Source organism: Oncorhynchus nerka, linkage group LG18 (assembly GCF_034236695.1).
Source record: "Oncorhynchus nerka isolate Pitt River linkage group LG18, Oner_Uvic_2.0, whole genome shotgun sequence".
NCBI classification, from domain to species: domain Eukaryota; kingdom Metazoa; phylum Chordata; class Actinopteri; order Salmoniformes; family Salmonidae; genus Oncorhynchus; species Oncorhynchus nerka.
The window spans coordinates 37954588-37968310 of NC_088413.1; the positions used below are offsets into that span (position 1 = coordinate 37954588).

The 13723-nt window shown below is 42.5% G+C and overlaps 1 protein-coding gene across 1 annotated transcript in view; it reads right to left on the reverse strand.

Annotated features, from left to right (window-relative positions):
- The window catches only part of LOC115145816 (uncharacterized protein C4orf54-like), a 30261-nt gene extending 16538 nt beyond the window's left edge, over nt 1-13723 (reverse strand). Inside the window, exon 1 of the mRNA XM_029687359.2 lies at nt 8720-13723. Within this exon, the coding sequence (XP_029543219.1) occupies nt 8740-13347 (4608 nt within the window). The 5' untranslated portion in view covers nt 13348-13723 and the 3' untranslated portion in view covers nt 8720-8739. The remainder of the gene's footprint in view (nt 1-8719) is intronic.

Sequence of the window (13723 nt, forward strand, 5' to 3'; positions counted from 1 at the left end):
TTTACCCCTACCTTTTTGAGATAAAAAGTATTACTTGTTAAACAAAATCAATCTGAGAAATTGTATTAGTATAAAATAATATAGTTGTAAAAAGTATACCATAATGTAATTATTTATTTTATACAGTCAATTTTGCTCATATTTATCAAGGGTGTCAATAATTTCGGGCCACCACTGGACATACAATGTGCTATCCTGTATGATTATTTATCAGTTCAGTTTCTGTTGAAACAGTTGAAACTATATGTCACTTAATTGAGTTCCACAATACATTTATTAATACTTGATTGGATATGAAGAGCGAAAATGATAATATGATATTATTGACTTGCATTGGATTTGGGCCACAAATGCAAAAAAATAGCATTTGAAACAGTGATCAGGTAAACAAAACCAAAGCATGGTGGTCATACCTTGTCCATAGACTGTTTACATGGTAAAAACAAAAACAAAGCATGGTGGTCATGCCTTGTCCATAGACTGCTTACATGGTAAAAACAAAACCAAAGCATGGTGGTCATGCCTTGTCCATAGACTGCTTACATGGTAAAAACAAAACCAAAGCATGGTGGTCATGCCTTGTCCATAGACTGCTTACACGGTAAAAACAAAACCAAAGCATGGTGGTCATGCCTTGTCCATAGACTGCTTACATGGTAAAAACAAAACCAAAGCATGGTGGTCATACCTTGTCCATAGACTGCTTACATGGTAAAAACAAAACCAAAGCATGGTGGTCATACCTTGTCCATAGACTGCTTACATGGTAAAAACAAAACCAAAGCATGGTGGTCATGCCTTGTCCATAGACTGCTTACATGGTAAGGAAACCAATATGTAATTTTGTAATTTGGGTGAACTATCCCATTAGGAATCTCTGTTATCACTCATTACCTACCATCAACGAGACAGAAGTAAGGCACTGTATCTAACGGTACAGACATTGGCCTTTATTCACAATGTGTCTCAGAGTAGGAGTGCTGATCTAGGATCAGGTCTTCCCAGTCAATATAATTTTTAAACATTTTGATCTAAATTAGAAACTGATTGTACATCAGCACTCCTACTCTGAGATGCTTTCTGAATATGTTACTTCGAAAGTATAGGGCAAACTGAAAACATCACACAGAAATACAATTCTTCTTTCTTTAGAATTCACTAAAACAAGCAACATCAAGTAGGCCATAATTATTTAAAGTACCAGAAAGTATTGTTACCACATAATCTTCTAGTAAACACTAGGAAACTACTGGAAATACTACCGTAAAGTACAGTCTGTGACTGATTACTTAGAAGCACTGATAAACTATAATACCAGATAACTCATTTGGGGCCCGATTCAGACTTACTGTAGGAAATATACACCTTCCCTACACACACCATTCCTACGTACTTCTTAGTAGTTGGTATTCAGACTTATCCTATGTAACAGGCTTTGCATGTGTGGTTCCCCTGCGCTTGCTGAATAAATGTAATTCAACCGCTGAAAACCCTCTCACTTGCTGGCCAACAGATTTTCTCGTGGAGTATTCACTCAGTATTATTATTATACCTTTATTTCAACAAGGAACACAGACTGAGACCAAGATATCTTTTACAGCTGGGCCCTGCGTATACATGTTTACACATACAGTTTAGGTACAATGATTAAGAAACTAAACAAGACATTTTCTCGTGGAGTATTCACTCAGTATTATTATTATACCTTTATTTCAACAAGGAACACAGACTGAGACCAAGGTATCTTTTACAGCTGGGCCCTGCGTATACATGTTTACACATACAGTTTAGGTACAATGATTAAGAAACACAGATAACACAAAAAAAATACAGCAACAGATTACATTTACACAAGAACTTGCTTTACAGGAAACAGTTACAAGCAATACCACAATAACAATCCTCCAATAAATATTTAAAATGGGCGACAGGGGGAGAAGAGTAAGGAGCGTAACAGGAAAAGGCAGCCATACCCAACTCTGTGGAAATCGCATGGGCCTCACTTGAGACCTGGTTTTAGGAATTCTAATTCTAATATTGATGAGTGATGATAAATAAGAAGGTAGTTTAGTCAGAAGTGCTTTATTTTTTATTTATTTTTTATTTTACTCCTTTTTCTCCCCAATTTCGTGGTATCCAATTGTTGTAGTAGGCTACTATCTTGTCTCATCGCTACAACTCCCGTACGGGCTCGGGAAAGACGAAGGTTGAAAGTTATGCGTCCTCCGATACACAACCCAACCAGTCGTACTGCTTCTTAACACAGCGCGCATCCAACCCGGAAGCCAGCCGCACCAATGTGTCAGAGGGTACATCGTGCACCTGGCAACCTTGGTTAGCGCGCACTGCGCCCGGCCCGCCACAGGAGTCGCTGGTGCGCGATGAGACAAGGACATCCCTACCGACCAAGCCCTCCCTAACCCGGACGATGCTAGGCCAATTGTGCGTCGCCCCACGGACCTCCCGGGCGCAGCCGGTTGCGACAGAGCCTGGGCGCGAACCCAGGGACTCTGATGGCACAGCTGGTGCTGCAGTACAGCGCCCTTAACCACTGCGCCACCCGGGTTAAGGGCGTATTTGTCTATTTATAGACAAATACGAGAGCATGTTGTTCTCGTCTCATGGACAGCGAAGTCCAACCCACATTTTGATATAAAACACAGAGGTGAGTTCTGTAGCTAACACCCGTAATAAACCTAAATGCGCAATGATAAGTAGCATCCAGCGATTTAAGTGTTGATGCCGTACCATGCATTTAAATAATATCCCCATAATCTATAACAGACATAAAAGTAGCTTGCACAACTTGTCTTCTATTTGTAGAGGACAAACATGTCCTGTTTCTATAGAGGAAGCCTAGCTTGATTTTTAGCCGTTTACAAAGTTCATTAATATGCATTTTAAAAGACAGTTTATCATCCAACCATATCCCTAAGTATTTATATGCAGAGACCTGATTAATTTGAGAACCATCTAAGCTCGTAAGTGCAAGTGTATTTTCAACCAACGTTTTGAACCTATAGGGTTTTCAGTACATTTATCTAAAGCCATCCCTTTAAATTTGGTGTGCCTTTAATTAGAATTTTCTCCGTGGACGATACTACAGTATATGGAGAAAACGGTTCAGAATATTAGGGATCCCAAGTGGAGCAGCAGTCTAAAGCACTAGGCAAGGATCATATCACCGCCACCCTAGACCCACTTCAGTTTGCATACCGCCCCAACAGGTCCACAGATGACGCAATCGCCATGACACTGCACACTGCCCTATCCCATCTGGACAAAAACTAATACCTATGTAATGCTGTTCATTGACTACAGCTCAGCATTCAACATCATAGTACCATCCAAGCTCATCATCAAGCTGGAGGCCCTGGGTCTCAACCCCGCCCTGTGCACTGGGTCCTGGACTTTCTGACGGGCCGCCCCCAGGTGATGAAGGTAGAAAATAACATTTCCACTTCGCTGACCCTCAACATTGGGTCCCCACAAGAGTGTGTGCTCAGACCTCTCCTGTACTCCCTGTTCACCCACGACTGCGTGGCCATGCACACCTCCAACTCAATCATCAAGTTTGCAGATGACACAACAGTAGTGGGCCTGATCACCAACAACAACGAGACAGCCTACAGGGAGGAGGTGAGGGCATTCGGAGTGGGGTGTCAGGAAAACAACTTCTCACTCAACGTCAACAAAACAAAGGAGATGATCGTGGACTTCAGGAAACAGCAGAGGGAGCACTTCCCTATTCAAATCGAAGGGACAGCAGTGGAGAAGGTGTAAAGTTTTAAGTTCCTGGACATACACATCACAGATGTACTGAAATGGTCCACCCACACAGACAGTGTGGTGAAGAAGGCGCAACATCGCCTCTTCAACCTCAGGAGCCTGAAGAAATTTGGCTTGTCACCCAAAACCCTGACAAACTTTTACAGATGCACAATCGAGAGCATCCTGTCAGGCTGTATCACAGCCTGGTACGGCAACTGCTCCGCCCACAACCGTAAGGCTCTCCAGAGGGTAGTGAAGTCTGCACAACCGGGGGCAAACTACCTGCCCTCCAGGACACATATACAGCATCCGATGTCACAGGAAGGCCAAAAAGATCATCAAAGACAACAACCACCTGAGCCACTGCCTGTTCACACCGCTATCACCCAGAAGGCGAGGTCAGTACAGGTCCATCAAAGCTGGGACAGAGAGACTGAAAAACAGCTTCTATTTCAAGGCCATCAGACTGCTAAACAGCAATCACTAACTCAGAGAGGCTGCTGCCTACATTGAGACCCAATCACTGGACACTTTAAATAATGTCACTTTTATATGTTTGACATATCTTACATTACTCATATCACATGTATATACTGTATTTTATACCATCTACTGCACCGTGCCTATGCCGCTCGGCCACCTCGCTCATCCATATATTTATATGTACATATTCTCATTCACCTCTTTAGATATGTGTGTATTAGGTAGTTCTTGGGGAATTGTTAGATTACTTGTTAGATATTACTGCACTGTAGGAACTAGAAGCACAAGCATTTCGCTACACTCGCATTAATAACATCTGCTAACCATGTGTATGTGACCAATCAAATTTGATTTGTATCACAACTGGCCGTGAAAGGGAGTCCCATAGGGTGACGCAGCGTCGTCCGGGTTTGGCTGGGGTAGGCCGTCATTGTAAATAAGAATTTGTTCTTAACTGACTTGCCTAGTTAAATAAAGGTTAAATAAATAATAAATAAAAGCAATGAAAGAAAGCCATGTAGGCCTAAATACATGCATATTCGTCTATTTTTCTGCACCAATTGGTAGATTTAAAAATACTCTGATATTGTATATTATATATTTAGCGTTAGGAAAATATTCATGAATAATAATAAAAAACAGGTTTGGAAAGCCTTTATGCACTAATAATACCCTAATAATACCCACTAATCATGGAACTGTGATGACAACGGTCCAGTCATCATGAACTGTGCGCAGGCTGGCTACAACTTTAAACTGCTACATATGTGAGCTAGAAGTCCTAAATGACTGCACAACTTGTAATACATTAGACTAACATGAGCCACTATTGCTGGTGATCCTCAGGAACAACCACACAAATGTGACAGAGGAAAGAAAAGTAAACTAAGTATGTAATGGAATGATGCAAAATGTAAGGAAATGAGCACTCAAGTGACAGTTATAAATATACAGTATGTGGGTATAACTGATGGTGGCTACCTAAAATGGCTAATTGTTTAGCCTGGTACCGTTTTTAAAAAATACAGTAAAAAGCCCAGGGATATAATTAAAACATACTAGAAATCATAAATCAACTCGGTAGGTTTGCCCCTTTAATACAATTTGCGCGTGGCTACAGAAGCCTATAGTTTAGGTCTCCAAATGTCATCCTTGCCAGTAATAAACCCAGCATTTCATAAACTTCACTGTGGAAAAGTTCAAATGTTGATATGCTTCAGTTAGCTACCATATGGCTGGTTACATATTTGTCTCCAGCGATCCTAAGGTAAAATATATCCAAAACAATTGACATTTCCTCACCTGTCTGTCTTATTTCAATAAACAAACTCGATAACTTGAAAGGCCTGATTGCTGATTCCGTTCAATCTCTATAATCCACTTGGTGGTAATTGTAAATTGGCTCATATTAAATGCTTATGAATTTTCTTCATTTCACAACACAAATCTCAAACCAAATCTTAACCATTATTTCTCAGGTGGTGGATTAAAAAAAAGACAAATCTCATAGGGCCTGATTCCGACCCGAGTTAAGTGCGCATATATGTACCGTAATTCCGTTTTTATGCACTTTTCTCTCTATGCATATTCCGAACTTGAATTTAAGCATGAGTATAGAATGCTATTCCCCTGATATTCGTTCGGGGTGGAGATCTAAGAAATGGAGGTGTGGCGGAGCTGTGTCTACAGATACATCGTATTTTGACCTTGACTTAATTCTCTCATAATTACACCACCTTTACGGAAACCATGAATAAGGTCGAGCGAATCTGATGGTTCCAAGTGTAAATAGCATCTGCTAGATTTTTTCCCAATAGAAATAACAGCATTCTCCATGCACTGTAATTTACAACTTGATATAGCTTGGTAAATAAGTAATCCGTTTGAATAAGGGAATTGTAAATATAAATTACACTTGTTTTAGATCTATTTTAACTTATAATCGCTGGAGACAAATGTGACACCAGTCATATGGCAGCAAACTTAATCATATAAACATATCAACTTTCTCACAGAAAGGTTTATGAAATGCTGGGTCATTATGCAGAATTGAAATTTTACAGCCTTTTAACTTTCAGGGATGGTCACTCTTGAATGTCTAAATTATAGGCTACCTTGACTGTCTCTGTTTCCTATTTCTATCATGTTAAATATTTAGCCACTGTCAGTATCAACCATCAGTAGGCCTAATAACCACACATATTCAACTGCCAATTTACTGTTAGTTCCCTTCAGTTGGTAAAGCCTACGTTATCATTCCATTTAATTACATTGTTTCGTTTATCTTCATTCGCCATGGCGGGGTGGTTGTTGCTGAGGATCATTAGTTACAGTTCATAATGTTAAAAAAAAGACATGTAGGCTAATTAAAATACTATGGTATGGAGCACAGACCAAGCCGTAACAGTTTGAACTCGACGCATTGCGCAATACTTGTGTCACGTGTGCTCCCTCTCCCGCCTCTAGGTCACCAGGCTGCTCGTTATGGCGCACACCTGTCACCATCGTTACGCGCACCTTCGCGTCATCAGACTCACCTGGACTCCATCACTTCCCTGATTACATTCCCTATATATGTCACTCCCTTTGGTTCCTTCCCCAGGCGTTATTGTTTCTGTTTCATCTCTGTGTGCTGTGTGCTTCTTGTTTTGTATTATTTTCCGTTTATTTTATTAAAACACTCACTGAACTTGCTTACCGACTCTTAGCGCACTCGTTACAACTTGGCCGTGTCATTTCACAGTTCCATGGTTAGTGCAGGCAATAGCCTACTATTGTACACTATTCTCCCTATTATAATTCTATGTACACTAATATTTCAACATTATCATGGGTTGAAAAACTGAATGTGGCAATTTTTTTTAATTAAAGCTGCAATATGTAACTTTTTGGGCAACCTGACCAAATTCACATAAACAGGTGTGTTATTGATCTGTCATTCTCATTGAAAGCAAGTCTAAGAAGTGGTACATATGTTCTATGTGTGCTATTTCTTATGCTTACAGTTCATACATTTTGTTTTTGTGTCTTTTTCTTTTGGTTTTGTACACCCGTTTCAAAGAGCTGAAAATATAATCTTTTTGGTTATGGAAAATATATTTTAAAGTGGTTTAAATGGTACAATGATTCTCTACACTATGTCACATAAACTTAAATTAGCCGAACTATTAGAATTTTAACAACCAGGTAACTTGGTCTCAGAGCATTTCATATGATATGTATGATATGTAATGTTTCATATGGTATGTATTAATTTGTGGATGTCCATCACCCATTCCATATGATATGTTGCAAATTACAATTTGTATTATATGTTACAAATTGCAAAACGTACAATATGTTACGACTTTGCACAACGAATGATAGGGTTAGCTAAAAATGTTAGGGGTTAGGTGAAGGGTTAGATAAAAGGGTTAAGATTAGGGTTAGAGGAAGTGTTAGCTACCATGCTAAGTAGTTGCAAAGTAGCTAAAAAGTAGTAAGTAGTTTAAAATTCTAAAGTTGTGCTTTGGGTTGCTAAACATTCGAGTTATACACCCACCCATCCACCCCGACCAACAACCCTACTTTAGTTTTTGCCTAAACTAACCATCTATCTTACGCAACCATACCTAACTTAACATATCATACTGAATGGAGTGTCTCGGATTTACATCCAGAATAATACGCAATGCTCTGAGAAATGCTCTGAGAAGTTGGGAAATGGCAGAGCATCTTTAATCAAACCATTGTTTTCTTTATTTCGTGAGTAAAGAATCTCCAAGCCTGTTTTTTATGATTCATAAATACTTTCCTAAATCTAAATAATCTAAAGATCAGAGTCTTTTTTTAGTCTACCAATTGGTGCTGAAACGGAGATTAAATACACATAGCCTATTTAGATGGTGTTCTTTCATTGATCCCTAATATTCTGAACCCGTAATCTCTAGATATTCTATTGAGTGTCAACAAAATCCGAACTACAAGGAACACCGTATTTAAAGGGACGTTTAAGATAAATGACCTGAAAGCCCTACTGAATGAAAACTCCAAGAGAAAATCTGTTGGCCAGCAAGTCGGAGGGTTTTCAGAGGTTGAATTACATTTATTCAGCATGCGCAAGGGAACCACACCTGCAAAGCACGTTAAGATAAAGTAAATCTGAATACCAACTACTGAGAAGTACGTAGGAAAGTCATGCGTAAGAAAGGCTTAATTTCCTAAGTCGGAATCAGGGCCATACAGAGAGAATACTCACCTGCTGTATATGCTGTCAAAAAGTGGATTTTAAAGGGGCTGTAGATTGTAAACAAAGACACTATGTAAACATGTTAATGGCATGCTTGGTGGTATTCCAATACAGATTGGGGTCTTTGCATGTTGTCAATATTTATACAAGTAATTTAAGGTTGTATTCCAGCCACAGACTGTACAGTTTAGATATGGTACAAGCATGAGTGAGAAGGAAACACTCAAGGTGACTCACTGTGTATATTCCCTTGGTGGTTACCGATGCTCCACCACAAAGCTCATGGTCGTACCATCGAAGGAGGGTGGTGCAATGATTCTCGGGCGTTGCTGGGACGTGATGCTGATGACCGGTGGTTTTCCTTCTGACAGGGCCGCACTCCCCCGGGTGGTGACGTGGTGGCCCAAGGTGACGGGCACTGATGCTGGCACTGACCCTCCAGTAGCACTGTAGTAGGGGCTCTCTGCCCCCGTCATGTTACCCTCCTGTCCCCCCCCACGCACCAGGGTGTATTTCCTGTGAGCGGTATTCCCGCTCTCGTCCTCCAATTGGGATGCCACGTAGGATGCGACCTGGGGTGTCATCACCGTCTGTGCAGGAAGCATGGGTGAGAGGAACCCCGGGTAGATCATGTAGTTGGGTGAGTACACCCCTCCCGTGTTCAGCGCCAGGGGGGACACGGACATGGGGGTCACTGGCTGCAGCTGTGGCATAGGCATAGGCACGTCCACATACTGGCGCGTCTCAGGGTCGAAGAGACGCCGGGTGACTGGCTCACTCGGAGTGTCCACCAGGTAGTACTGTCCGGTGGTGGGATCAAAGAGCATCTTCCTCTGGGTAGGCTGGAAGGGGTCTCCCCCCGAAGGGGTTGTGGGCAAGGGGGCAATGGACGGGGAGAAGCAGAACACCTGCGGCTGTGGGGCTCCTTGCTTGACCACTGGTAGAGAGTGGTGGTAGATGGTGGCGGTAGTGGGGATGGTGGGGGTATCTGGGGGCCGCGTCTCCATGACAACAGGGGACCGTTTGAGAGACTGGATAGAATTATGCTCGGATCTCTTGGTGTCGGTGATGTCAGGTTGACTGGCAGCAGGGCTGCTTGGGAATACCTGCTCTTGAATGGGCAGTTTCACTTGACCGACACACCGGCCTTCTACAGGTATTGTTAAGTAGTTTTCAGAGTCTGTGTTGCCAGATTTGATGGGCTGTGGGGTTGTCTCTGTGGTGGGGCTGCTTTTGAACCTTCCCCTGTCCACCAGCGCTCGTTTTGGGGGGCATATTTTCAATGAGAGAGGAGCTTTCGGGGTCTTAGTGCTAATGCTTTTCACCATAGAGGTTGCATGTGATGGAGAACAGGGTTGTGGCCCATTCCTACTAGCAAAGCTGCTGCTACTGACAGCTGTCTTAATGCTGTTCCCCAAATGAAACACACTTTTGTTACTAAACATTTTACTTTGTTGTGACTGGGTTTTAAATGTGTTCTTTGTGAATGGGACATGGATTATTCTTAGACAACCTTTCTCTTCTTGAATGTTGCATGTTTCTGGCAGCCTGTCTGTGTTTGTCTCTGTAATAAGCCTCTCTCTGTCACCTGCTGAACCTAGCTCCTCCGGGCCACCATGCTCCTCTTTAGCAATGAGTGACAGAACATGACTGTCTGTAATAGGCCAGGGAGCCTGGCTCTTGCGCTTCCATTCATTTCTGTCAAAAACATAAAGCTGTTCCATTGTTTTAACGGCCGCCTTTAGTTTCTCTAACGCCACCTGTTTTGGTATTTTCGACTCCGGTTTGCGTTCACCTGCCTCGACCATTTTTTCCTGCTTCTGTTTAGCCTCGGACTGATCTGTGTTGGGGTGTTTAGCGAAGCCAATTGGAGGTCTGCCCATCGCCCTGTGCAGCGACGTGGGTTCATTTTTGGCACAGTCTGGAGATGGTTTGGGGGATGACCTATCGTTCTCAATTTGTCTCTGCTTTGGAGCCTCGGTTACAAGCACACCTTGTTTAGTACTGCTATTTGTATTTACAGACTGACATTTTATTACAATTGAAGAGGGAGGCGATTTTTTACCGGGTAGTTTCTTAGAAGCTTTATTGTCTTCGCGTAATGAGGCAGTTACAGGGGCGACTGCGCCTTTACTCTCGCTGTTATCCACTGAGACTAAACGATATGAACTCTTGACCAATTTACGTACGTCTCTTACCTGATGAATTGGCGTCTGAAACTTGCACTTATTGTCTCTTATATCCCTAACCGTAAAGTGTGGCACTCTGTCTGACGCTGGCAGCACCTGACATTTGGAGTCACCTGCTGACTTTATTGGATAACTTATATTAGGGGTTAACAAGTTGTCAATATTTAGCGGATTGTATTTGTTTTCTTTTACGCTCCTCAGGCGTATTTTTATCTCGGGTGCCTTTGACCCTTTCACGATTCCTGCATCGTTGTCAGGTCTAAACTTTCTCTCTCGGTCCCCCTGATGCTCTTTTTGCGCACCGAGGAAAGTACTGTCTGACACCTGTTCTTTCAATTCCGTATCTTTAGGGAGACGCTGGGAACTTGGAACAAACAAGTGTGACAATTTAGTTAGCTTGCTACTTACAGACCTGGTGTCTAACTCCCTTTCCCCCGTGTTATCTGTTGTGGAGTGTGTCCCATCTAAAACGGTACGAATTTCATGTTCATCTTGGGGCTCTGGCTCACCATCCCTCCATGATTTGAATGCGCTGTTTTGGCTATGGCTCAGGGATCCTCTTGTGGGCTCGCATGCATCCCTTTGAGAATCTAGTCGTGCCTCATTTATGGGCTGAAAGCTTGCTAATGTTCTTGTACGATCTTCCTTGGGGTCACAAGAATTAGGTCTACTGTCCACAGCCCCTTGTTCATCCGAAGAATTGCTTGTGCATCCCGAACCCGATTTTGAGGATTGACTATGCACGCCTCTCTCTGTATCCCTCTCCCTTATCCCATCTTGATCCTTGCATTGAAAGCATGGGGAGTGCGTGGGATGCGTGTCCCGTATCTCCCCCCTCTCCATCTTACGCTCCTGTTCAAATTGCATTTTTTTGGAAATGACATTTTTTAAGAGACTTGATGCGAAACTTGCATTCTTATGTGTGCCTTCCATGCTGTCACCCGCGTCACTGTGTTGGTAGCTCACTTCATATCCTTGCTTAGCTGGCAAGGTGCCGGTAACTTCATCCATGGAATGTGCTCCTGACACATTTTCTGAATACTTAGGAGACTTCCCGGGTTCAGGTGACCCCGCTTCAACATTACAGCGAAAATTCAATGTCTTTGTCAAAGTGATAACCTCACTGCCTGGTTCAAATGGGCCTGTAAGCTCTACGTTTTGGGTAGAGGAAGATGCATGTTGTGGACTAGATATTTGTGTATTCAAAGAAAACATCTTGGTTTGGGGTACTTTCTTATTGCTTATGGCAATACCATGTATACTCTTATAGTCTGCGTTCTTGCTCATTTCAAAAGTTGCAGTTGCACTCTTATGGGCGATTAGATTTTGCTCTCTGCCATGTGACATATTACCATATTTAAGGTCAACGAAAGCTGACCACTTGTTTAAGCCAAGCCCATTTTCTGACATTGAAGACTCACTTGAAGTGCTCAAATTTATAGCATCGAAATAGGGACATGCTAAACTCCTAAATGATTTGGCGGTTAAATTACGCACTTCTTTATCAGCGTCGTCCAGTTCACTAATCGAACTTGACGCACCGCTGGAATATTCGTTAACATCTTTCCCTCTTAATTTAGTTGCAAAGTGTTGACGTCCTGGGGCTGGGATAAAATATTGGGATCTATCGCACAAGGCTTCCGCTCTGGCGTCAGTGCTTGTAAAACAGAAGTGACTCCTGTTTCCCATGTGCTTGGTATTATAACAAATGTTTTCATTCTCAATGATATTGTTAGAGTCGTTTATTGCTCTTGATGACGTCTTGATTGACAGGTGAATTTGCCCCGCCGAATTCCCACTACTGTTTTGTTTTTTACAAATGCTTTCATCTGAGCTGGGGCATTTGTCAGAGTCACAAAACTCACTCTCAGTGCTGACAACTGCACAACCAGAAACACGTTGGTGCACATTACATTGCGCCTGGCTCCTACCATCCACTAGGCCTATCAAAGTTTCCTCCGTTGTTTCATCGCTTTCAAAAGAGGCATAATCCACAAATGAATAAACCAGATTATCGTCCTCAATATCCCAACAGTTTCCCCGTCCAAAATCATAATCGACATCATGGTCATGCTCTGTCAGTTGGATTTCGTGCGTTGTAATGTAGTGCGATTCGTCTATCACCGTATCAGGCGCACAATGGTCTGACAATACTACGCTCTCACCGTCGTCCGATTCGGTTTTACTGTTCAAATACATGTCTGTGTATTGTAACTCCTCACACTCGCTAGGGACATTATAATCACGAGGCACAATTTCGCTCTGGGGTTCTGTCGTATTGTTATTCCCCAAGTCCACATTGCTGTTAAATTCTGTCAAATAAGTGTCCATGGTGGGATCTTCCGAGACAGGCCTATCTGCCCACCTGTCCTTCGATGTTTCCTCATAGATTTGATCCACATTGTCATCAATCTCGCGAACCCCGGGGCTCCTCTCTCCGGACGTATCACTGTTGCATTTGAAAACTGCAAGCTGGTTACCGTCACCGGTGAAAGTCACTTTAACAGTTTTTGTGCACTCTGAATTCATATCAAGTAAATCATCCAAATCAACATAATTGGATTCGTCACTTTTTGCCTTAGTGTTGCACTGGTTTTTGTCTTTATTTCCATGGAGCAGCTTTCTATAAGGTCCGGTGTCGTCTCGGTAAGTGAGAGTTTTCTCAACTGCTTCCATTTGTGCAGTTTCTTACTGCCAGAAAATGCTCTTTGTTAGCGATGTTATCCTGTCACAGGACGGAAAACTCTGCGCGAGGGAGAGACTGGAATGAGGGAGGGAGAGTGAGAGGGGGTCAGTCTAGTCGCCCTCGAAATCCCCAGTGCACTCTCTGTTGTATATTCCGACGTCCGTAATCAGCACATGGAGTTGTTGCTCTTCACGGCTTCACTCGACGACAGTTGTCTGTTTAACGCTCGAGTGACATTTCGGATGACATGTCAGCTACATTGGCAAAGGCTGGGGTCAAACCTTCGTCACAGAGTGCGATTTTAGGTCTACATGCTAATCTACTTGATGCTACTCTATTTGATAACGTAGCCGTGCACAATCAATT